Source organism: Harpia harpyja, chromosome 23 (genome assembly GCF_026419915.1).
Source record: "Harpia harpyja isolate bHarHar1 chromosome 23, bHarHar1 primary haplotype, whole genome shotgun sequence".
Classification (NCBI taxonomy): domain Eukaryota; kingdom Metazoa; phylum Chordata; class Aves; order Accipitriformes; family Accipitridae; genus Harpia; species Harpia harpyja.
This window is the reverse complement of record NC_068962.1, coordinates 7,307,511-7,332,082: the sequence shown is the minus strand read 5'-3', so window position 1 is coordinate 7,332,082 and position 24,572 is coordinate 7,307,511. Positions and strand designations below refer to the sequence as shown.

At 46.0% G+C, this 24,572-nt stretch overlaps 2 protein-coding genes across 2 annotated transcripts; one reads left to right on the top strand and one right to left on the bottom strand.

The window, feature by feature from the left end:
* Window positions 1-2,528: 2,528 nt before the first annotated feature.
* LOC128135342 (uncharacterized protein C12orf29 homolog) lies at window positions 2,529-10,905 on the top strand. The gene is made up of 6 exons (XM_052774168.1): window positions 2,529-2,642; window positions 4,509-4,626; window positions 5,262-5,357; window positions 8,690-8,806; window positions 9,083-9,277; window positions 10,871-10,905. The coding sequence occupies exons 1-6, from the start codon at window positions 2,553-2,555 to the stop codon at window positions 10,903-10,905; spliced, it is 651 nt and encodes a 216-aa protein (XP_052630128.1). The 5' UTR covers window positions 2,529-2,552.
* Window positions 10,906-10,924: 19 nt separating this feature from the next.
* LOC128135341 (uncharacterized protein C12orf50-like) lies at window positions 10,925-23,758 on the bottom strand. The gene is made up of 13 exons (XM_052774167.1): window positions 23,705-23,758; window positions 21,772-21,895; window positions 19,302-19,466; window positions 18,170-18,247; window positions 17,962-18,075; window positions 16,358-16,465; window positions 15,938-16,144; window positions 14,309-14,428; window positions 13,917-14,123; window positions 13,015-13,104; window positions 12,329-12,420; window positions 11,452-11,454; window positions 10,925-10,996 (listed from the first exon to the last, which is right to left on the bottom strand). Exons 1-13 carry the CDS (start codon window positions 23,756-23,758, stop codon window positions 10,925-10,927), a joined length of 1,434 nt encoding a protein of 477 aa, XP_052630127.1.
* Between the last annotated feature and the right edge of the window lie 814 nt (window positions 23,759-24,572).

Genomic DNA, 24,572 nt, shown 5'->3' with positions numbered 1-24,572 from the left:
AACGTTTCAAGTGAAACATCAAAGGCAGCGCAGAAAGGATAAGGAGCCGCAAGCTCAGGAGAGAAGGATGCCATCGCTTGAAGATCATCAGGATACAGATGAAGCCAAAGAGAAGGGAGGTAGACACAAGGCAGAATTCAAGAAAGAGGAGTAGTGGTTCCTAGCACCGCCAGAAGTGCACGTGACTGGTGGTTCCTTGGGAAAAACCAGCACCACTGGACTGGACGGACTCATCCCCGGAGCACACCTGTACTGTACGCCATTGGTCTGCCGGTGGGCATGGTGACCGATGCGTACGTGAGAAGCGGGCGCCAGTGACCCCGTGGGCACAAGCGGTACAAGGCTGGCTCAGCCAAGCTGGGGAAGAAGTACGAAGCCGTTGAGACGACTGGAAGCCTCCTCGTCTCTCTAAGGAGCCTATCAACTTGTTTGTAACTCGAGTATCAGCGGGTGGCCCCTTGAAGACTAACTGCGAAGGGAAATACCGCATGCCTGGCCACCGGGACTTTGTCACTGGAAGAAGGGGATTTCGACAGGAATGACGTCACCACAGTACCGAATGAAACTGCTGACTGGGATGGAGGTGGGGAGTACTGGCGAGACCTGCGAGCGGAGAAGCGATGTGAAAAGGCTCCCACAGTTCTGTAACCCCTGCAACTGACTGGGGGGCGTAGGGGAAGGAAAATTCAGGAGAGCAGATGAGGGCCATGAATAATGCACTGTTGGGGGCAGGAGCAGCCATCGGCAGGCAGTGTTAACACTGCCAAGAGCTATCCAAACAGGAGCTCTTTGTAGCTGCATGGCCCTGCCTGAAGGAGGCACAGAAGAAGGTACGGTCAGGAAGAATTAATTCTCTATTGGGTTTGCGTGGCAAGGTTTCGGTAGCGCGGTGGGGGGCCACAGGGGTGGCTTCTGAGAGAAGCCGCTAGAAGCTTCCCCACGTCCGACGCAGCCCATGCCAGCCAGCTCCAGGACGGACCCGCCGCTGGCCAAGGCCGAGCCCGTCAGCAACGGTCGCGGCACCTCTTTGATAACATATTTAAGAAGGGAAAAAAGTTGCCGGGACTCAGAAACTGCGGCCGGAGAGCAGAGTGAGGGTATGGGAGAGAAACAAGCGTGCAGACCCGCAGGTCAGTGCAGAAGGAGGGGGAGGAGGTGCTCCAGGCGCCGGAGCAGAGATTCTCCTGCAGCCCGTGGGGAAGACCACGGTGAGGCAGGCTGTCCTCCTCACGCAGCCCACGGAGGTCCACGGTGGAGCAGATCTCCACCTGCAGCCTGTGGAGGACTGGAGCAGGTGGATGTACCCTGAAGGAGGCTGTGACCCCGTGGAGAGCCCACGCTGGAGCAGGCTCCTGGCAGGACCTGCGGCCCCGTGGAGAGAGGAGCCCACGCTGGAGCAGGTTTGCTGGCAGGACTTGTGACCCCCCACGCTGGAGCAGTCTGTGCCTGAAGGACTGCAGCCCATGGAAGGGACCCACGCTGGAGCAGCTTGCGAAGAACTGCAGCCCGCAGGAAGGACCCCATGCTGGAGGGGTTCGTGGAGGACCGTCTCCCGTGGCAGGAGGACCGTCTCCCGTGGCAGGAGGACCGTCTCCCGTGGCAGGGACCCTACGCTGGTGCAGGGGAAGAGCGTGAGGAGGAAGGAGCGGCCCGGACAACGCGTGAGGAGCTGACGGCAACCCCCATTCCCCTGCGCCGCTCGGGGGGAGGAGGGAGAGAAGTCGGGAGCAAATCCGAGCCCGGGAAGCAGACGGGGCTCGGGGGAAGGCGTTTTCAGACTGCGTTTGGCCTTCTCATTGCCCTGCCGGGCTTCCATCGGCAATAAACGGAACGGCCGTCCCCGAGCGAGCGGAGTCTGCTCTGCCCGTGCCGGTGGCGGGCGAGGGATCTCGGCCCAGGAGCCCTCTGAGGAGCTGCCCAGCCCAGGAGGGGAGCGAGCGAGCGAGCAGGCGCCTGGCGTCCCGCCGGGTCAAGCCACCACAGACACCGAGGTGTACTGGGGAACCGGGGGAGGCACAGGCGAAGCCGGAGAGGTGCCGGCGCCCTGGGGACAGGGCATCCCTGTGCCCGGCCTGGGCGTGTGGCACCCCGGGAAGCAGAGAAGACAGCCCCGGGGAACTTGGGCTGCCCGGCCCGGGGAACGGCCGAGGGTCGACGGCCAAAGGTCGACGACGGCCAACGGCCGCGGCGCGGGAGCGAGCTGCCGCCTCAGGCCGGCGCCTCAGAGCACAGCTGGCGCGGCGCGGCCGCGCCACGGCGGGAGCCGCCGCTGCCGAGAGCGGAGCTGTCCCGGGCCCGGGCCCGGGCCCGGGCTCGGGCTCGGGCTCGGGGTCGCGTTCGGGCTCGGGCTGGACGGCGGGGAGCGGCGGGGAGCGACGGAGCCACGGCCTGGCCGGAGGCTGCCGGAGAGAGGCGGCCGACGCCGCGCCGCGCCCCGGCGCACACATGCGTCGCGGGCGGGCGGGGACGGACTCCATTTCCCGCCGCGCCCCGCGAGCGCAGGCGCAGGCGCAGTCGCGGCTGGGCGCTGTGGCGGGCGGGCGGCCGGGGCGATGAGGCGGCGGGGCGCGGTGCAGCGGAAGGTGCCGTGTCTGTTCGTGACCGAGGTGAAGGAGGAGCCGTCGGCCAAGCGGGAGCGCCAGGTGGCCCGGGGCGGCACGGGGCCGGGCGGGGGGAGTCGCTGGGCCGGGCCAGGGCCAGGGCCAGGGCCAGGGCTCGGGCTCGGGCTCGGGCTCGGGGGGGGGAGTCGCTGGGCCGCGTCTGAGCGACATGCACGGCAGAGCTCCCCGCCTTCCGCGCGGGAAGGAGAGGCCGCGTGGGAGCCATTTCGGCTCCGTCCCGCTCTTCTGCTGGCAAGGGGCGTCCGGGGTGCTGAGCCCGGTGCGGCGTGTGCTTTTCCCGAGTGTCGGCAGCGGTCACGCACGGCGAGGGGTGAGGCCGCTGCGAGGGGACCGCCCTGGGAGCTGGTGTGAAACCGCCCTGCCGTCCCCGCGGGCCTGTGAGCCTCGTGGGGCGAAGCCAAGCGCGCCTCTCTTTTTTTTTTTTTTTTTTTTTGCTGCTGTTTTGGCACCTCCGGCTTCTGAGGGAAGGACTGGTTGGAGGCTGCGAGACGTGGAGTGCGTGCCGAGGTGAAAGCAGCGGAGCCCAGTCAGAGCTGTTTCTTCCCGAGATGCAGAAGGCAGTGTTGGGACAGGCTGGGGTGCCGTTCCCCTGCCTAGCTGTAGACCTCCAGCTTGCCTTTCCCGGTTTGAGTAGTGGCTCCTAATGCTGTCTGTCGGCTGCATCTGGGTGACTTTGTCTCGCTGGTGTTTGCCCTCTGGGTGGCAGAGCTGAAACGGTTGCCAAAACGTCGGTAACTTAATTGTTTGACCGCCGGTACCAACAGCATCTCGGTAATGGTCACGTAAGGGTACCTTCCCTACCCTGTTGTTCCTTCACACAGAAAAAGCCGACAGGGGGTTAGGTCTGGAAGTGGCCTACGCTATTTTCTGTGGTTTTCAAGGGCAGGCAAGGGTAATACAGGGGGCGATGACTGCTAGGGAAGAAGGGGGGCGGCGGTGGCAACGGTGGTGGTGGTGGTGGGAAAAGCAACAGGAACGTTTTCTCTCCCCCCTGAACGTTTTCTTTTTCGTGTAATCTTCCTAAAACCTTCACGTATGCCGCATCTGATTACTGAAATAGAAAACAGCCCTGTAACGCAACGACAGCACGTAGAAGGTTCCCACTTTGTGACTTCTGAATTCTGTTTTGAGGCTTTTTTGCCTCAGACAAGGACCTGCTTTGTGTTTTGCTAGCAGAAAGAGACAGTGCCCAGCTCACAAGTCAAAGCTGGCTGGGAAGAGAGGAGGGAGGGGTGCTGATTATCCAGGAAAACACTGGAATCCAGCCGCAACTGATTCCATGTTTGCAGGGAAACTGTTAGAGAAGCCCTCCTGGAAATGGGGGCTAGTTGTGGCTGGATATTTGTCTCGGACCCCTGGATCACTTCTTTCCTTGCTCTTCTTAAGCGGAAGCATGTTTAGTTGGCAGCACCGCTACTACGTATTTAATGCCAGGATGCTTTTGCCACCTTGCATCGCACGGGTCTGTGTATTGCACTAACATGGTGCTATTGACTTTCAGCTCCAAACTGCAAGCTTGGAGCAGCTAGTCACGGTGAATCGCTATTGCCATCGTAACAGAGGAAGGCACGTCTCAAACTTTCGTAGCGTTGGACTGGGACCCTTCTAGTTTATGTGCACTACTTGCAGCGGAAGGCAAAGTCATCTGTAAATACTAATTGAGAACGGAGAAGAGGGAGAGAGTTTGCAAACAGATTGCCTTTGTTCTTTTGTCTTAGAGCATTTCCCAGGCTGTCGTGTCTTGAAGAAACAATGGTGTATTTCAATGGCATTAGAAATCAGCAACATAATGTGTAGTACTGGACTTACAGAGGCCGGCTGTGAGGAGCAAGGATCCATGTGAGAAACAGCCATGATGAGGGTTTAAAATACCTGTCTTCTTTTCAGCCCTTTAAAGTTTTGGCAACTGAAGCTATAACCGGGAAGGCGTTAGAGGCAGATATATACAATGCAATCCCTACTGAAAAGGTGGACGGAACCTGCTGTTACGTAACTACCTATACAGGTAATAAAGAAGATCCGTATGCAGATTTCTTATGTTGGCTAGAAGCCTTGTTTTACTTTGTTTTCACTTTTATTGTATGATCCATTGGATCACAGCTGTTGTGAATTCCTGTGTCATTAACCACCTTGACCACAAAGTAAGACTTACCATAAACGTAGGAGGTGTTTTATAAAGTTGTTACAGATTTTACTCTCTAAAATACATGGAAGTCTGGTTGCAGCGAACATGCCAATCGGGGACCTATTCCAGTTCTAAAATTTCCTATTGGTAAAATCTTCCTTGCGCACTAGAACTTGTATAATAAGGGGTGTCTAATTTCCTTGGGGAGGATGAAAAGAAGTATGAAAGTGGGGAGGAAAGGAGAAGACTGTGGTGGTTCGTTGCATCACTGGGGTTCATGCCTTTACCTGCAATTGTAAGGAAGCTTTGTATTACACTAGCCACGATTCTACGAATAGATTTTTAGATTCATATACGGCAGTTAACTTATGAATTTAAGTAGTGTCTTTGGATATAAGATTTCTGTAGTGGCAAATGAGAAGGCCTATCGTGCCTTTTACATGGTTGATTTCGGTACTCTGCAGGGTGTGGTTGCCTCAGTAAACTGCTGATTTTTATCCCTCTGGAAACTCTAGGGCAACCCTATCTATGGGCCAGGATGGATCGAAAACCCAACAAGCAAGCTGAAAAAAGGTTTAAACGATTCTTGTATTCATTGGAAGATTGCAAAGGTTAGTGAAGATTTCTTTCCTTCTTTTTGTCAATGTAAGTTATCCAGTTGGAAAAACACCTATAGTCTAACACAGGAAATGTCAGTGATCCTGCTTCAATTTTTCTTAATGTCAGTCTTAACTTTACTTCAAGAGAGCTTTAAACTAGAATCAGTTGGGGAAGGGGATACCAACAGCACTGCAGTAGGTAAGGGTTGGCATGGCATCACTGGAGGGTGGTGGTGCTAGTGGGAACATTTGCAACCCTCCGGGGAGCATTGAGGGCTCCGGAGCATATCTGAAATGCTTGTGCACCACCACACGCAGTATGAGAAAAAACCAGGATGAACTGGAAGCATTGGTCACCTCCCAGAGCTACAATATCATTGGTATTAGTGAGACTTGGTGGATTGAGTCCTGTGGTTGGAGGGCTACAGGCTGTTCAGGAGGGATAAGCAGGGCAGGCAAGGTGGAGGCCTTGCACTATGCGTAAGGGAGAGGTTTGGTTGTACAGCCCTTAGAGTTAGCGATGGTGTGGTTGAGGATTAGGGGAATGGAAAACAAAGGAGATGATGTAGTCAGTATCTACTACCAATCGCCCAGCTGGGAGGTAAGCGCTGATGAGTTACTCTGTAGGCACTTAGGATAAATTTCTGGATCAGTAGCCCTTGTCCTTACGGGAGATTTCAACTTCCCAGACATCAACTGGTAATATCATATGGCTGTGACGAGCAGATCTTGGAAATCCTTGAAGTTTGTAGGAGATAACTTCTTGACACAGGTAGTCAGTGAGCCAACTAGGAAAGATGCCCTCCTAGACTTGCTGTTTGTGAATAGAGAAGGACTCGGGGAGGGGTGTGATGGGAGGTGGCTGCCTTGGTCACAGTGATCGTGAAATGGTTGAGTTTAAAATTTTCAGTGTAATAAGAAAAAAGGACAGTAGAGTTGCTGCCCTGGACTTCAGGAGAGCAAACTTTAAGCTCTTCAGGGAGCTGTTTAGCAGAGTACCCTGGGAATCTGCTTTTGAGGGCTTAGGAGTCCCCGGGTGCTGGTCAGTCTTTAAGAACCACCTTTTAGAAGCACAGGAGCAGGCAATTCCACTGTGTTGTAAATCAAGTAAGCAGGGCAGAACACCACTTTGGCTGAACAGGGAACTCCTCGCGGAGCTCAAGAGGAAAAAGAAACTGTATGATCTCTGGAAGCAAGGTCAAGCTTCGCAGGATGATTACAGAGCTGTGATTCGTATATGCAGGGAGAAGACATGAAAGGGCAAAGCTCAGTTAGAGTTGAAACTGGCCAGTGTTGTTTCAGATAACAAGGGCTTTTTTAGGCCCTTTTATAACAGCAAGAGGAGGTCTAAAGGAAACATTGGACCGATACTTGTTGAAGATGGTCATCTGACTAAAAGGGACGAAGAAAAAGCGGAGGCATTCAGTGCTTTTTTTGCCTCAGTCTTTAATAATACTGATACCCCCTGAGTTGGAAGACCACGAGTGTGGGAACAGTGACTTTCCATTTGTGGGTGCTGAAATTCTAAGGGACCAGCTGTTTCAGCTGCATGTTCACAGGTCCATGGGGCCTGATGGGATTCATCCCAGAGCACTGAAGGAGTCATCGGATGTTACGGCAGGACCCCTCTCATCATCTACCAAAGGTCTTGGGAGTCTGGGGAGGTCCCTGCTGACTGGAAGCTAGCCGGTGTTGCGCCAGTCTACAAAAAGGGCGTGAGAGAGGACCCAGGGAACTACAGACCTGTTAGTCTAACCTCAGTTCCTGGAAAATATATGCAGAGGATAATACTGGGTACTATTGAAAGGCATTTAAGATTAATGCAATCATCAGGCACAGTCAGCATGGGTTCACAAAGGGAAAGTCCTGTTTTAACCAATTTGATATCCTTCTGTGATGAGGTCACCCACCTCATGGATGAAGGGAAGGTGGTGGATGTAGTTTTTCTGGATTTTAGTAAGGCTTTTGATACTGTCCCCTCACAGCATCCTTCTGGACAAGTTGTCCAGCTGTGGGATAAGGGGGTTCATGGTGCACTGAGTGAAGAACTGGCTGAAGGGCAGAGCTCAAAGGGTTGTAGTACATGGGCCTACGTCTGGCTGGTGACTGGTCACCAGCGGTGTTCCTCAGGGTTCAGTTCTAGGGCCAGTTCTGTTCGCTACATTTATCAACGATCTGGGTGCAGTAGTTGAATGCATTGGCAAGTGTGATGATGATACCAAACTGGGAGGTGCTGTTGACTCTCTTGAGGGACAGGAGGCCTTGCAGAGGGATCTAGATAGATTGGAGCATTGGGCTATGATTAATGGGATGGAATTTAACAAGTCCGAATGCTGGATTCTGCACCTGGGACAGAGTAAGGCTAGGCACAAGTATAAATTGGGAGAGGAGAGGCTGAAGAGCAGCCCTGCAGAAAGGGATCTGGGTGCTGGGTGCTGGTCGACAGCAGGCACAACAGGAGCCAGCAGTGTGCCCTGGCAGCCGAGAGGGCAGACCCCATCCTGGGGTGCATCAAACACAGCATGACCAGCCGGTCAAAAGAGGGGATCGTCCCGCTGTATTCAGCGTCGGTGCGGTCTCACCCTGAGTACTGTGTGCAGTTCTGGGTCCCACAGTTTAAGAAGGATGGTCAGGTCCTTGAATGCGTCCAGAGGAGGGCAAGAAAGCTGGTGGCAGGGCTGGAAGGCATGTCCTGTGAGGAGCGGCTGAGGACGTTGGGTTTGTCTAGTTTGGAGAGAAGGAGGCTGAGGGGCGACCTCCTTGCTCTCTGCAGCTTCCCGAGGAGGGGACATGGGGAGGGAGGTGCTGAGCTCTTCTCCCTGGGGTCCAGGGATGGGACACATGGGAATGGTTCAAACCTGCGCCAGGGGAGGTTTAGACTAGACATTAGGAAGCATTTCTTTACAGAGAAAGAAGCCTGACAGTGTTTAAGAGGCATTTGGACAATGCCCTTAAGAACATGCTTTAACTTTTGGTCAGTCCTAAATTGGTCAGGGAGTTGGACTAGGTGATTGTTGTAGGTCCCTTCCAACTGAAATAGTCTATTCTATTCTACTTCTCTGGCTCTGGTTTAAATATAAGGTTAGCTATTTAGGTAGCTATGTTTTGATCGTAGTTACTTTTGAACTTTTAAACTACTCAAAGGCTACTATGCTTCTTTAAACCCCCTAACTGTAGAGTGCTTGAGTGTGCCAGATCTCGGTGCTTGTACAAAGTAACTGGGACTACTGTCTGTAAAACAAGGTTTAGATCAATGGTATTTTAATACTTGCATTGAAAGATGATCAAAACATAAAATTGGCTAACAGTTTGCCAAAAACTTAATGTTACATTTATATGTCTAGAATTTGTTTGGAATGTTGAAGAGGATTTCAAGCCTGTTCCAGATACCTGGATTCCAGCAAAGGACATAGAGTTCTGTAATGGCAATCCTTTGCCCGATGAGAATGGACATATGCCAGGTACCTATGATGCAGCACAGGTAAAATGGGGGGGGGCTTCAATTTTTGAAGTGAAATAGAATTAGTTCCAATGTTAAAAGTAGTAGTTAATCTACTTAAAGGGCTTCAACTGAAGGCATAGTTGTCACACTTGCATTCCTCTGAGGTACGACACGGTTTTTCTTGTTACTCTTTCTGTTTGTAGTTAACTGTGGGTTTTTTTAATGCATGTACAGTTCTAGTACACATTTGATAACTTCAGAAATTTACTTTGGTAAATGCAATGTTTTCTCATAGGTTGGGTGCCTGTGGAGAAAAATAGTAAGCAGTATTGCTGGCACTCATCTGTTGTAAATTACGAGGCTGAAATAGCGCTGCTATTGAAACACCATGCTGACCCAGGGCTTCTGGAAATCAGTCCAGTGCCGTTATCGGAAATTTTAGAACAAACATTGGAGCTTATTGGGACTAATATTAATGCAAATCCATATGGTAAGTTTGTATGATCTGTTCTTAAATACTTTTTTATTTAGTGATACTTTTGAGTGAAAATGATGCATTTTCTTTGTATAAGTTTGAAAAAAAAGTTCTAAGGTAGCAATGTAACCTTTTAGAAAGGAGAGAAAGGGCTAGCTCAAAAAACACTTACCAAAAATACTCACCTCAGAAAGCCGAGCTGTCATGAGAGTGTTTATGTCTATTAAACCTCTTTGCACCTGTTCTTTACCAGTTACTATAAAAATGCTTTGCTTTAGTCTTTCAAAAAATATTTTGACTGGAAAAGTTGTTTCAAATACTACTGTTAAAATATTTTTTAAGATTGACTGTTGGTACCTTTTCTTGACTTTTTTTTATTTGCTCTTCTGATGCTGTTTAGTACATTAAAGTAGAAAATTTTATTCAGTCTTTTTTTGCATCATTGGAGTTAGTCATAAGTTGCAGTTTTTAAATTATTAAATATTATGTATATTTTTTAAGGAAATGTAATTTAAGCTAAATTTTGGTTATGGCTTCTCCCTTTAAAAGCCTTACAACAAAAGAAAAATGAGGTGTGAGCACAAGTGAGTTCTAGCTTCTGAGCTTTGCTGTTAGGATAACTTGCAAGGATGGATAGGAAAAATAGTAGTTCCAGGTCTAAGCATTTTCACAGAATGTAAAGGAACTGCATAAAAAAAATCTAATAGCTGTATTCTTAGATGAAACAAGCGTGCAGACCCGCAGGTCAGTGCAGAAGGAGGGGGAGGAGGTGCTCCAGGCGCCGGAGCAGAGATTCTCCTGCAGCCCGTGGGGAAGACCACGGTGAGGCAGGCTGTCCTCCTCACGCAGCCCCTGGAGGTCCACGGTGGAGCAGATCTCCACCTGCAGCCTGTGGAGGACCTCATGCCGGAGCAGGGGGACGCCCGAAGGAGGCTGTGACCCCGTGGAGAGCCCACGCTGGAGCAGGTTTGCTGGCAGGACTTGTGACCCCCCACACTGGAGCAGTGTGCTCCTGAAGGACTGCAGCCTGTGGGAAGGACCCACATTGGAGAAGTTTGTGGAGGACCATCTCCCGTGGGAGGGACCCCACGCTGGCGCAGGGAAGAGTGTGAGGAGCCTTCCCCCAGAGGAGGAAGGAGCGGCAGAGACAACATGTGCTGAACTGATCATAACCCCCATTCCCTGTCCCCCTGCACCACTGGGGTGGATAGGTAGAGAATTCAGGAGTGGAGTTATGCCTGGGAAGAAGGGAGGGGTGGAGGGAAGGTGTTTTCAGTTTTAGTTTAATTTCTCATTACCCTACCCTGGTTTGATTGTCAATAAATTAAATTAATTTTCCCTAAATCAAGTCTGTTTTGCCCATGACGGTAATTGGTTGAGTGGTGTCTCCTTGTCCTTATCTCGACCCAGAAGCTTTTTGTTATATCTTCTCTTCCCTGTCTAGCTGAGAGGGGAGTGATACAGCGGCTTTGGTGGGCACCTGGCGTCCAGCCAGGGTCAACCCACCACAAGAGCACACTTTTTTAATTTCCATTTTTATCAGTTTTGAAATGTTACTGTGTACTTGCTGCACCTTATTTTTGGAATTTGTAATTTTATCATCTTTAGATTTTCCAGTTGATAATATCCTTATTTCAATTTAAATTTTATTGGTAAATTGAATTACTTGCTTCCTCTCTTTCTTCTGTCTATATACCGTTCTCCTCTTCTATTCACGTCTATGTCTTCTTGGCTCTGTTGTCAAAAGAAATATGAAGAACATTTTGTGCATAATTTATTAGAGTAAAACTATCTGCTCTTTCAGAAACATTTTAAGAAGTAAACTTTCAACACTTCTAGAAGCAACAGAAATAAAAATATTTCATCCTAATATAATTCACCCATGTTTCAAAATGTTCTGTTCAAGTATTTTCCCTCTAAAACCTTCCCAAGCAGATGTTTGAGAACCATGTGGTACTTGCACAAAGAAACCAAATATGGTAGCAAGCCTGGTGAGGGATTACAGAAGGTGGTTTTAGGTGCTTTTCATCTATGTGGTGCCTCAACAGAATTTGCATCTCAGACTGGAATCAAAATGGCCTAATGCTGTGTTTGGAAGTGCCCTGGGTAAACTCATAGGAATACTGACAACTGGGCCATCTGGAGAGCTTTGAAACACAAAATTACAAAGTTGCACTTTTCTGAGCCACCCGCTTTGGACTAGTCTCCTGGAGCAGACTCATACTCTCCAAAAACCAACAAGACCACTTGGAAAAAGTGTTACTGACAATCTTCTATAAAATAAAGTAGCAGTAAAAGCATTCATCCAAGAAAAGGCAGGGCTCAACAGGGTTCAAACTTATCTCTTTGCCCTTTCAGGGAAGCACTTTCATAGCAAGCTAGAAGGCTAAGCTTGCCAGAACTATGAGGATGCTCTGCTAGTTCACATTTCGAACTGTGCAACCGCAGAGCAAACAACCTGTTAGGTCCGTGGGTGACACAGAGAGACTGGAGATAAGGAAATGTCACACTGAAGCACGGACTGCAGACTAAAGGTTTGGCCATTCATCTGAGGAACACGAGATACGGGTTCTAATCTCTGCTTTCAAGACAGCTGTAAAATGTATTAATGGTCCTTAGGGTGTCTTGTGAACGTTTGGTAGCCCGAGTCCTTTTATGAATTTGGACCTCGGCTGATCGTCGTTCAGCGATTGCAGATGCTTCGCGAGCAGTCAACCAGCAAGACAAATAGATCACACTCCTGTAGTCTCTGCTGTCCTTTGTGCAGTGCTACAGGCCAAAACCCACTTCTTGTAGTTCCTCGCTTTAACGGCAGGTACCTATTTTGCTTTCTCGTCAGTAATATTGTAAAAAATGAGAAACCACAGTTTAGTTAACCGGGCAAAAGTACATGTCTGCAAACAAACGAAACCATTAACTGCTCTTTCAGACTACTCAGCATTGCTTAGACTCTTGCGGGTTTTGGTTGGGGAAGTTTTAAGAGCACTTTTACATGTTCTAGGCGGGGAGAGACACGTCCCTTTTGCTAAAAAGACTGAACTGTAACAATTTCTATCAAACAGTTACCTGAATGGTTGTTTTAGACTTAGAGAACGTTTTTGCATGTGGATTTCTTTTCCTTTGAGTTGGTGCATTGTAAGATCCTGAAGTATACTTGTCTGTAGAAAAAACATAGACGTTGTTTCTTAATTTCAGCTACGATCTCAGGAAAGACTCTCTTGGTCCAGTATGTGAATTAAATATTACATTAGCTGAAGTATCAATGAATGCATCGGGTGAATTGTATTCACCGCTGAAATACCAGCTAGTATTAAATACGGACTCTCTCTCTAGTACTTTAGAGATCATTTGTCACCTTGCGGCATTTGCGTGAGGCTCACAGGATCTTCCAAATGAGGCGATTCTGCCACGGACACCCTTGACTTTAACAAAGTGAATGGTCCTGTGTTGAAAATCTTCCCAAAGGCATCAGTTGCTTTTACATTAAACTAATCTGTAAACTAATCTCCTGTTTTATCCCTGCTTGGGAAAGCCCTAGATGCAAGGCAATATTATGTTTTTTGTGCTAGACAGCTGATTGTGCAGGAGAGTAAGCTGCCTAATGACTAACCATTTTCTGTAAAATTTGATTAAAAAATAATGTTATTAATGCTCTGGGTTTCTGTTAATTCCAGCTTAATTCCATTCATTCAAATTATTAATTCCACAATAATCCTAAAATTTTCAGTTCATGCCGAACAAGTAAGTATTACCATAGTTTTCCATTTGGGTCCAAAATCTTCTATTAGTGTCAAACTGATTCTTTTGCTTGGAGCCTTTCCAACCACGTGGCTCAGGTACTGCTGGAAAGAAAGGTAGCGAAAATGGTAACAGCTGTTCTTATGACAAAAATGCTGGTCATCTTTTTTTTTTTAAATGCTCTATGCTTTTTTTTAACCTGGAAATGTGGTAAGATGTATTGTTCGCATTAAGAATGTTCTCTCTGTAACCTCTATGCCAATCTGTCCACATTTAATCAAAGCAACCATTAAAAGAAAAAAACCGCAACCATTCCTGCCCAAGACGAAGCAGTGATGTTGGGACTCATTTCGCTTACCTTTGTTCATCTGAAAGTAGGAGTTACTCTGTGTGAAGGAGGTTCCTTTTATTGGAAATTAAGACAGGGAGGCACCTCAAGGTGGAGATTCAACCCAGCTCAAGGGAGATGACGGAAACTGGCAAGGTGAAATCAATTTCTTAACTTATGATCACTGAAATTATTTACCACTAAATTTTTTGATGAAGTGACAGATGAAAATAAACCCCAATCATCCAGAGGTGAGAGTATTGGTATATTTGTGCCCATCGGAAAAACGTTGCATGCATCCCTCTTTGTTGGGCAGAGAAGTGAATTCCTGCTATGAAGGTACCTAAATTATTGTTTGTGAATATTCTGTCTGACCAACTGTAAAGCTTTATAAAGCTTTACATGTCTGTCTGTGGATAGTGCTGCAGTCTACCTAGATTGGATCAAATTAGACTGGATCAAATTTACTCTTGCCCATATTTAGCCATAAATCAGTTCATATTCACATGCAGGGACAAATGGAAAGCAGCGCGATACAGACAGGTGTATTTGAGGCATTTTAAGACTCCTCTGTGAGCAGGAACCCACCTGTAGACCCGTTGAACTTTGGTTCTTGGGTGGCGGTGACAGTACGGTAGACTACATATGCTGATCTTCGAGGTTCTGAAGAATTAAAGTCAGTCTTTCTTCCAGTTTCTCTCTCATAAGGAATATAAGAAGAAGCAGTTTGATCATCCTTCCTTTGACCCCTTGGTTGGTACCTTGGTTTGGCTTTGGGGTCTGAAGTGCGAATTCCTGAAAGTGAAAGAACAAACTTAAGCAATAATGTTGTGCTACTACTCAAAATTTGACCTATTGCAGGAGGTTGGAAGACAAGATTCAAAAAATGGTCTTTGTGGACAGCCAAATCCAAATACAATCAGTTATTTTATCGACCATGTGATGTTCAGCAATGAGAAGCTGATGCTAAAGTATATTACCTCCGTTTTCAGAGGATCTGCAATCTGTTCTGGGAATACTCTCTGTTGGTCCTCTCCTTCCTATAGTCTGTCCTTCTCTCTTTGTATTATTCAATTTTGTAGGAATTGCATTACCATCACCTGGAAAGGCAACAGAAAGAAGGTTTTAGCTGCTTGTGTGTAAGCAGCACACGGAATGGCACTGCCATTCTCTTTCCCCCCACCTCGACGAGCTAGCGATTGGTTCAGTGCAGTTTTGTAACTGAGCACCTGACGCTTAACTCTCACGCTTTCTAAGAAAATACCATAATGCACAGGTTGAAGAAGACTGTGGGTGCAAAGTAAAGAGCCAGCTACAAATTACCTGCTCATTCTTTAGTCCCTCACTTTTCATGAATGATATTTATGAGCCCTATCCAATTGAGTTTATGGTGTTTTCAAGATGCATGTCATCATAGTACCTAAAGCCTCTGAGAACTCAGCTGAGGCAATGCTTTGGGGAAACATCTCTGAATGTATCTGTCTTTTCAGACTGTCTTAAATGCAGCCCTGAACACAATCCCCTCATGCACTACTGTCCTCTGAGTGCTGACTACCTGCCCATATACATCCTTTCTCTGCACTGCACAGGTGGTACATGGACCCCTGCAACATCCACGGTTGAGCCCATGGAGACCAATGCACTCCGAAGGACACCTTCTGGCTGAACGACGAATTACCTCTTCTGTCTGTAGCATCTAGGTGCATCCTGGACACGGGCGGTTTGTGAACGTAACAAAATACTACAAATGATGCGGCTAAACTTGGAAGAGCCTTGGTCGCGCAGGTAAGCCCGCTTCAAACTACAAACAGAACTTCACAAGGGGAGCTGCAGTATGAAGCAACCACAGTGCTCTTCACCTGGCCCCTGCTACTCTGCAGGAAGACGTGGCTTTGCCTGTTCTTCCCTTTCTCCTGCTAATGTAAATAAGCGCTTTTGGTTCCCCTCAGTTCAGGCCAGAATGCAGCAGAAATTCTGTACTTCTGCTTCAGTTTGGGGGCTGGTTTAAAGCCCAAACAATCATAAATCCAGCCCAATCCAAACTCCAGTGAAATCCCAGGTGTGGAAAAATACCATGCAAAGCAAGACCGTTCTTTCATCCCCTGCTGGGAGGAAAAAAGTTGAACGAGAAGCCCTTCTTGAAAGGAAACTGAAATTCTACTGCACAATTACTGCTACTACTATCAATATTTGCAGTAGGCTGAGAAGTTAAAGGTGGACTATTGTGAGGCTTCTTAAATATTTCCAAAGAATAAATCACATAAAAGATGCTGTAAAAAGTGGGGATCAGTGTATTTGTGCCCGTCGGCACATCGTTGCATTCATCCCTCTTTGCTGGGCAGAGAAGTGAATTCCTGCTATGAAGGTGGCTCTATTATTGTTTGTGAATATTCTGTCGGACTAATTGTAAAGCTTTATGAAGCTTTACATTTCTGTCTGTGGATAGTGCTGCAATCTATTTATGAAAATTATGCTGGATCAAATTTACTCTTGCCCATTTTTAGCCATAAATCAGTTCATATTCACCTGCAGGAACAAAATCAAAAGCAGTGTGATACAGACAGGTACGTCTGAGGCATTTTAAGACTCCTCTGTGAGCAGGAACCCACCTGTAGATCCACTGAACTTTGGTTCTTGGGTGGCGGTGACAGTACGGTAGACTACATATGCTGATCTTCGAGGTTCTGAAGAATTAAAGTCAGTCTTTCTTCCAGTTTCTCTCTCATAAGGAATATAAGAAGAAGCAGTTTGATCATCCTTCCTTTGACCCCTTGGTCGGTACCTTGGTTTGGCTTTGGGGTCTGAAGTGCGAATTCCTAAAAGTGAAAGAACAAACTTAAGCAATAATGTTGTGCTACTACTCCAGATTTGACCTATTGCAGGAGACTGGGGGCTGGAAGATGAGATAGTCCAGTTGAAATATGGATTGTCCATATTGGACACCAAGAACAGAAATTTAGTAGGTAGTGCTAAATCATCTAACAGTTTAAAAAGCAACAATGAGGAAGGCAACTATTTTCTCAAAATACCTTTGCCTGTTCCTGTATTAGGTGAATTTCTTGGCTCCTCAGATATCCCTTTCTCTTCCTGTACTTCTTGATAGTGATGGCTTTTTACCAGCTCAGTGTGGTTGGTTTCTGCGGGATTAAAATAGCACGTATTTACTGCTTTAAAAAGCACGCAAAATTTTCATATCAAAAAATGCAGTGATATATTTCCTCTCACAGAGTTCATGGTCACAAAATCTTGAAAGCAAAGTCAAAAAGTGACTGTAAACACAAAGACTAATGCTACTTTGAACTCGTACAATGGCTTTGACCAGTGCTGGCTCAGAATTCTTCTCATTATGAATTAGAAAATCTTCATGAATACTGTACTCTCTGCTTTTTCCTGAATGTAGCTAATGATAAATAAAGACATATATTACAAGGTGTATTCATGTATTTGTTACTGATCCCTCATCCGTAGTCTAAATATATCTAAATACTTTTTCAGAAATAGCTTATCAAAGCTATTTTAATATGAAACATTTTAGGTGTAGAAGTAAGAAAGAAATAATTCTGCCCAGTTCTATTGAGCAATTTAGGCTGGAAAAAGCGTCAGTTAAAAGTGCATGACATGGAGACAATTTTTCCATTCCCTTTTTTGTATTAGCACATCATCCTATTCAAATCTGTTTTACATAAAACAGTATTATCAAGATTTTATCCCTGAAATTTACACGAAATACACAACAACTATTATTTTTTTGATTAAAAGTAGCAGGTCTTATTTCTGCCCAGCGATTTTTGATGACTGATCTACTGATTGCTCTGGTGTCTTGTTACCTTAAGAACCTAACTCTCTCCTAATATGGCGTCATATATTACTTATTCAGTAAAAAAACGAATACAGATTTCTTTCAGTCCTGTCACTTGCTCAAGAACGAAGGCGAAACCTAATGAAGGGGGTAAATATGTATTAATTTGTATTCCTTTGACCTTAATTATGTCGGATCAAGCCCAACAGTCAAAACAAAATGGAACTCTCTTGTTACTGTCTTTTAGAAGACACTTAAAGGGGGTATTTACTTAATCTCAATTTAGTTATAGAAAAGTTTGCGGTGTCACTACATTTCATCATCTAGACACCCAAGACAGCCCGCAGAGAGCGCGAACACCTCTGGGCAAGTGACTCATCTCACCTTCCTGTGGCACTATCTTACGATGCAATAAACAGCCCCGTAAGAGTGCCTGTCTCTCCATTTAACAACAGAGATCCCGGATGAGACATTTCAGCTACACACCTCGCCTTAGGGTGGTTAAAGTTAGACTACATAAATCTTGACCGTGAAGAAAAATTACATGAAAGACCTATGTTGTGTATCTCAGGAAAGTACACATAGGGTTAATAGCCCATTTCTACCTTTTCCATCTACAGTCGATGCAGGTAGTCACCACATGTGTGACACTATTTATGTATATCTGTATGGGGGAAAATTAAGTAAGTTTTTTTATCCTCTTTGTAATAGGCTGTCTTTTATTGTCACTAAATTAAAGAAGCGAGGAGGAGGGGCAAGCTATGTAATAGTTTCTCCCTGTGACAGTAATTTTAAAAGTGGTAAACATTGTCCAAGAAGATGAAAAGTACTTGCCTTTCTGCAAGTGTTGCTCAGTAGCTTCCAAGGGCAATAGCTCATTTTCCCGAGGTGCAGACACAGTTTTTGTTGATTGGTGTTTGTGGGGGTACTGAATCCCGTAATACTCTCCTAAACATACCCCAAGAGGGGAAAAAAAAAAACCCAAAGTTTACTATATTGGCAGCATTGCTGTTTAGGAAAGAGTGACTAGTTTCATATTTACCAGACTTATAGCATATTTCCTTTATTGCTCTTTCCTCTTCAAGATCTGCAGCAGTCCTAGGCACCCACTCAGGAACACCTGTAGGAAATATTTTTAAAAGATTACCAGGTAGCTTTACAAAGACCTTCAACAATTCTTGATAATCAAGGACCATAGTGACTTTCATTTTGGTCACGGTTGGGTTTTTTTCTGACTGTGACCTCTGCTTCTGGACAGAAAAATGATTCCTTAATACTGGGTATTTCCAAGTGCAATGGAACTGCAGTTACAACCCATACTAAGAAGCTAATGTTTGTTGATTTAAAAGGATTCCAAACCACCTTTAGTGCTCATTTGGAAAATGATCCTTCATTTACACCCAAAAGGAAATCTTCCGATTAAACATGTCACCAGGGAGTGCTTGTCGCAAAACCTCTGCCCAAAGTTACTGCTGTGTAATGTCTGCCGGCGGAGCTGCTGAAGCGAGCACTCCTTACCTGTCTCAGTGAAGGCTCCTAAGGCTAGCAGAGCCCTGCTTTTGATACCATTTAAGTTGACGTGGCTTACTCAGACTGAAGCCGAGTTAGGAAGCACTAACGGGCAGCCCTGCCAGCCAACCTGAAGGGCAGGGGGAAAGTGAAAAGCAGCTTGGGGCTGCCTGAGAACTAGCACAGTAATGTGCAGCGTGCACGCGTGAGAGTAGGTTCGTCTCTCACTTTCAGTCTCTGGGAATGTGCAATTCATTCCTTCCCTATGCATCTCTGGTCTCTCAGGCAACGGTTTAATGACATGGAAAAAAAATGGAAAAAGAAAAGAAAATAAATATATACACATTCACATTCAGTTAAACTAGTGAAGAGTTTTGTATGGGTTCTCTTTGCTAGTTTTAAGACGAACTTCCTGTAGTAAAATGAGACTGCCTACAGGGTTTAGGAAGTCAGTCGAACAAATTACTTAAGTTGAAGTCACGCAACTGTCTTTTGTAAACAAACCTGTGACTTCACCTTCAGTGACGAGTGTGTACAGCCCCTGCTTTTGTTTCCCAGAAAAGCAGTGCCTCCTAAACCTGTAATTTGGCCCCTGAATTTTGAGAAATTTGAAGAGTATTTGATGGTCGTCTCAATTGTGTCAAAGGAAGAAAAAACCCGCTTACAATTCTCTTCCTCTTCATCGTCCTCTTCATCATCGTCATCGTCGTTGATGTTTATAATCACTGGAGGATGAATTGGTAGTACAATATTCTTTTGAGTTCTGAGTAATTCTTGACGATGCGCTGGATGCAGAATCCCTCCTTGGACACCCTGTTGCAGTGGGGCACCTGCAGAAAAGAGCATTATATTTATTTTGTTAGGCGGGAACTAGAATATCAAATCCAGGCTCAGACCAGCAGGTATAGTTTTGAAATCATTATCATGCTGGAGGAGTCGTTAAATAGACAGATTGTGCCTTTTAGGAAAAATCTTCTGCAGAGGCTGGCAAAAGAGCATCTTCCCACTACAGAAGGTGTGAAAAAACAGGTAGATATTTACAGCATGGGGAAACATGCGATTAGTAATACCTGGGCTGAAGTGAGTAAGGCAGTTTAGGACCCCACCTGTGAAAATATTTTAAACATGCCGAGTAATAGGCAGGCCTGTATCCCTCCCCATGGCATCAATTGTGAGGAATTTAGCAGCGCTAAGCACGGGATTACCTATTTTTGGCTTGTAGACATTTTTTTTCTATCAGAATTTTCTGAATGACAGCTCTCTTTCTTACTCAGTCCAAAATGTAGATTTTGAGAAGGAATATGAAGTTCATGAAAATAATGTACACTTAATTAGAAGACAATCGGGAGAGATACTCTTTTCCTTAGGAATTTACCCATAATGTTTGCCACAAAAGTATTTCAGTACTGGGATAGCATTTTGGGAGAGCCAGGAAATGCAACAGACTGAAAATAAAAATGATGAAAAATGGTGAGCCTGTTTGTACTGTTCAAGCCGACCAGTTTGCAACTATAAATACAATCAGGATTGAAGTTGGGTATTTTTTCCACTTTTAAAGAAAAAGATGAAGCATGGGCATTTTCTTTTAGTCCAGTTGTTGTTATTCTTGTGCATCTCTTGCTTGCCTATGAGCAGCATGCATATCGTATTAGACCCGTTTTAATAACGCTACTGCAGATCAGATTTGTCCTATCTCCTGCAAGAGAAAGTAAGATACAACATTTTAACCTGATAGAGCCTTTTTCACTGTCCAGAACAGGATATTATTAGCTCTGGGGAGGGTAAGCCAAATCAGGCTTGAATTAGTTTAACAAGATTTGTAAGTATTGAAACGAATAAATGCAGTTTTAATGTTTGCAATGTTATTGTGCAGCACACGGACTTTGAATTTATACGTACTGCAGTACAAAGTAAAAGGCTTGGGTCCATTTTCTCGTTCGGATTGTTGAATGTTGCTCTTATGCAGGATACCCTCGTCCACAGTGCCTCTTGGGCACGGTCTCTGACTCACACCGCACCCAAAAGCGTGCCTATGTGATGTTTACGACAGCACTAGGTGCCAGGGACTGATGCTGTGGCTGTGGGAACTCTACTAAAAGCCATAAGGGCACTCATAGAAACAGCACTCAAGTTCTTGCCTTGGTCCTGTGTGGTTAGTTAGGCTCCACATGCCCAGGTATGACAGGCTACCTTTTCCTGGGCGATTTTCAGGAACAGAAGGTGTTTGCTTCTGACTAGAGGTCTTTGTGGACTTCTCTTATGACACCTGTCTCCAGCTCTGGAGATAAGGCCCACGAACAACTCTGGTTTAGTCCACTTGTTCGTGCATCCATGACAAGTCATGCTGCCTTGCTCTCACTCCTCTTTCCGCCTGATTTCTGACAGCTGTCTTGGTTCCCTGCCCTGGACTCTTACCCTGTTCCAGGCTCCAGCTGTCTACCAGGACTCCTGGCAGACAAGAGCTCCTTTTTGAAAGGACTGAGGAAAAAAAACAACTTCAAATGGCGGGTTTTTCCCTAAAGAGTTGTGCTGCGTTACACACTATTACCGTACTTCAGTAGCCTGCACCCAGTGTTCAAGCCCGAAAGGCTTATTCAGAACGATGAACTGGAAATACATCTGCGCACACGGCACTGTAATCTTATGTTATCTATAGAACGGGTGTCTCATCCATGTAACATGTTGTGCTCTATCAACAGATGTTGCTGCTAGTGGCCCTACCAACCTCCTCCCCCCACCACACACACTACTTTTCATTTCTCTTAAATGATTACCTGCCTACTAACCGTTTTCACTGCTAGAGGGATTTCATCTAGCAAATACCCAAGGAAAGCAATATTTTTACTCCACGGGTCTCAGCAACCTAAATTGCCACTTGTGACTTCATCTTTTACGTCCCTGATAGTTCCGAAGATCCGCAACATGAGAGCTAAAAAAATTCACGTGGCAACCCTATTCAAATGCCAATACAATTCCTTTCTTGGCCTTCAACTTGCTGGGAGAGCAGGTCGTACCTGATTGATTTGCCACGGTACATTTCTGGGCCTTAATATATATTACGTAAGCACCGGAAGGACATTTTTGTGTATTTACTTGCTCTAATGCACAAATTGTTGAGAAAATATTTTTACTCACTGTTGGTAGGTGGCAAAAAAAGTCCATTTATATTACGAGGCTTGCTATGATGGAAGGCACAGTTGAACCTCACACAGCCTACGGGTTGTGTTTCCCAGAAACAGGGGACGTTGCTGTACGTTCGCTGCAGGAGAAAACAGTTTTCAGATACTGTAAATATAACAATAAAAATGGACTAAATGGCTTCGTACATGGTGTACCGCTGTGAACACCTGACTATGATTTTGTGGGACCACGTTCTGACATTTTAGAAGATCTAAAGTTATCTCTAAAGTTATCTTAAGCTCCAGGTAGCTATAAAGCTGTCTTGAGTTAGGTCAGTGGAGCTTTCATGAGGTACAACTGTTCCCAGACAAGAACAGGAGTAAAGCAGTGTGCTTACTGCACCGCAGACTTTTCCTGAGATGCTGGGAAGAAAAAAAATCTATTAGTCACTTAATGGACACGTGGCGGAGTTTCCTTTCCTGCACAATGGGATAATCAGGTCAATCTCAAGATGAAATCTGCTGTACAAGTGCCAATCTTAACACTAGTGCTCTCCTGCCGTTAAAGGACCCGGGTCCTTGGGAAAATAAAGAGTAAGAAACAAAACCCAGAAAGATTCCCAACAAAACCTGAAAAACTAAAAAGTTGGGAACTTGCAAGCCTCGTACAGACTTGTCAGACTTGGATTTCAAAACACGGGAGAAAATCTTTTGTTCCAGTTCCCATTGGGAACGTCAACTCGGCAGAAGAAAGTCACTTTTGTTTTCAGACTTAAAAACCGTGCTTGAAGAGACTTGCTCCTTTCTACCTTTATTTCAATATCTCTCAATCTGCCAAACAGATGTGAACATCTCCCCTGTCTCCGTAAGGAGCCCTCAGAATCACAGCCAAGAGGTTTTTCACAGTGGCAGAACCTGCACCTGGAACCCTCATGAGGAAAATGACTTTGTGGGTAAGTCACACGAGATTCCCATAACCTAGCGGTTGCCTTAAACGTGAATCTCCTCTTTTGAAACATTTTGGTTTTGATTCACGGGGGAGATGACGCAGTAGTCCACATGTAACGGTACTACGGTGACAAGCATTTGCAAGTTACTGCAAATACTCAGGATTTGATGTTGTGAGACAACTGTCATCACTCTCTGCTCACAGCATCTCCCAGCTGTTTTTATACAAGACAAACAGAAGCCTCATGGCAGCAAAAGAATATCTACAGGATTTGTTTAATTATTGCTGCTTTCCTCATAGATACACTCCCACTGCTGCTCTCCCTCTATCGCTCAATATGTGGCCAGCTAAAAAGTCTGCACAATATTGGAGAGAAAGCACTTTCACAATGAGAGTCACTTTCGTTAGTCATACTTAAAATTATTTTTCTGTATCTCTGCCTTATTGAAGTTTACAGATATTAGCGTCATCTCCGACTATGGAATTCACTTCTCCTTATAACCTGAGGTATCTTCCTCAAGCACATGATAAACTCATAATCCCAAAGAGGCAAGTGCTCATGGCCATTACCCTGAACATGTGAACTCAGGTTTATGTCCTGGATATGAACTCCATCCCAGCCGAGAGCTGGAAATGCCAGGTTGCTGGTCATTTCCGCAGGAGTTTGTGTGCGGTTTTTTAAAGGAAAACAAAGTCACGCTGGGAACTATTTGAATACTTGAAGGTAAGTTTCACCCAGTTCCAGACATTAACAGCTGGGTCTAGGAGCAGCATCTCCAAAGCGTGCCACTTTTGGACTGGAGTCAGTACAAGTGGGCCATCCCCTGAGACACGCTGGGGTCTGGAGCCAAAGCCCACCTCCCAGGCACTGACACCTAAATCCCCGGTGCTGAAATGGATGCAGTAATGGACGCAAATATTACATAATGAGCCTCCCTTTCAGCATGGGTATATCGAGAAAATCAAGGACACAAACCACTCTAAAATCTACAGCATTTACCTGTGCATAGGGGGAGTGAAAATGGGAATAACGGTCATTCCCAACTGCAGCCATTTTCACCTCTGGTGCTTCTCCTCCACTCTCTTAGTACTGGCGGAACATACGTCAAACCGTTAAAGCTGTCAACATCCAGGCAAATCGTAATCTTAGCCTGAAAGCGGTAGTTTTCTTTCGAAATCTGGGCCTTCAGAACCTTAGCCGAGCTGCTTCTTTGAAACAAAACTCCACCAGACGCCAAAAGACACTTGAACGAAGGAGCTGCTGCCTTCTCCTGGCTTGTGGAACCTACGAAGGCAGTTGTTGTCCGGTATAGAATGTTAGCGTTCCGCTGTTGCCAAGGGCTCCTCCAGCTCATGACATCAGCATGGTGGTGCTCTGGGACCTGTCCGGCTTGAACATCTTCGTTTATCTCCATTGCTTCAGAGTAAAATAGGGAAGATTGGACCCTTTCAAAGAGTCTCCCGGTGCCTCTTTAATGTAAAACGGAGCAAAGCCATCTGTCAGGGTTTAAATAATGCCCAACTCCTTGCCGCAGGAACTGTGGTCTTGGAAACAAATCTTTGATACCACAAAGACAAATCTTACTCTTTGACTACTTTTTAAACCAAAATCCTGGTGCCCAATGTGTTTTTTCTTACTGTTGGACGGAGGAGCTTGCTCCTTCCTGCCAGTACACTGTTGGCTGTTAACTGCTTCCACTGTTGGGGTTCATTGCTTTTTCTTGCTTCCACGATGGCCACTGCCACGGCTAAAGCAGAAAGAGCAGCGTACACTTGTGTCCCTAATTAACACCTCTGTTCCCACGCAGGTCCTAGGCTGCCTCTGACCAAAAAATACCTCGCGGGGGAAAGAAAGTTTCAGTCCCGGC

Bases quoted from the DNA above. Each gene is read 5' to 3' on its own strand.
- LOC128135342 (XM_052774168.1), top strand. From the start codon at position 2,553: ATGAGGCGGCGGGGCGCGGTGCAGCGGAAGGTGCCGTGTCTGTTCGTG. The intron at 5,358-8,689 runs GTTAGTGAAGAT...TTATATGTCTAG, and splicing joins TTCATTGGAAGATTGCAAAG to AATTTGTTTGGAATGTTGAA. The intron at 8,807-9,082 runs GTACCTATGATG...GTTTTCTCATAG, and splicing joins TGAGAATGGACATATGCCAG to GTTGGGTGCCTGTGGAGAAA.
- LOC128135341 (XM_052774167.1), bottom strand. From the start codon at position 23,758: ATGGCTGCAGTTGGGAATGACCGTTATTCCCATTTTCACTCCCCCTAT. The intron at 19,467-21,771 runs GTGAGTAAAAAT...TCTTTTCTGCAG, and splicing joins TTTTTTGCCACCTACCAACA to GTGCCCCACTGCAACAGGGT. The intron at 16,466-17,961 runs GCAAGTACTTTT...TTAATCCCGCAG, and splicing joins TGAGCAACACTTGCAGAAAG to AAACCAACCACACTGAGCTG.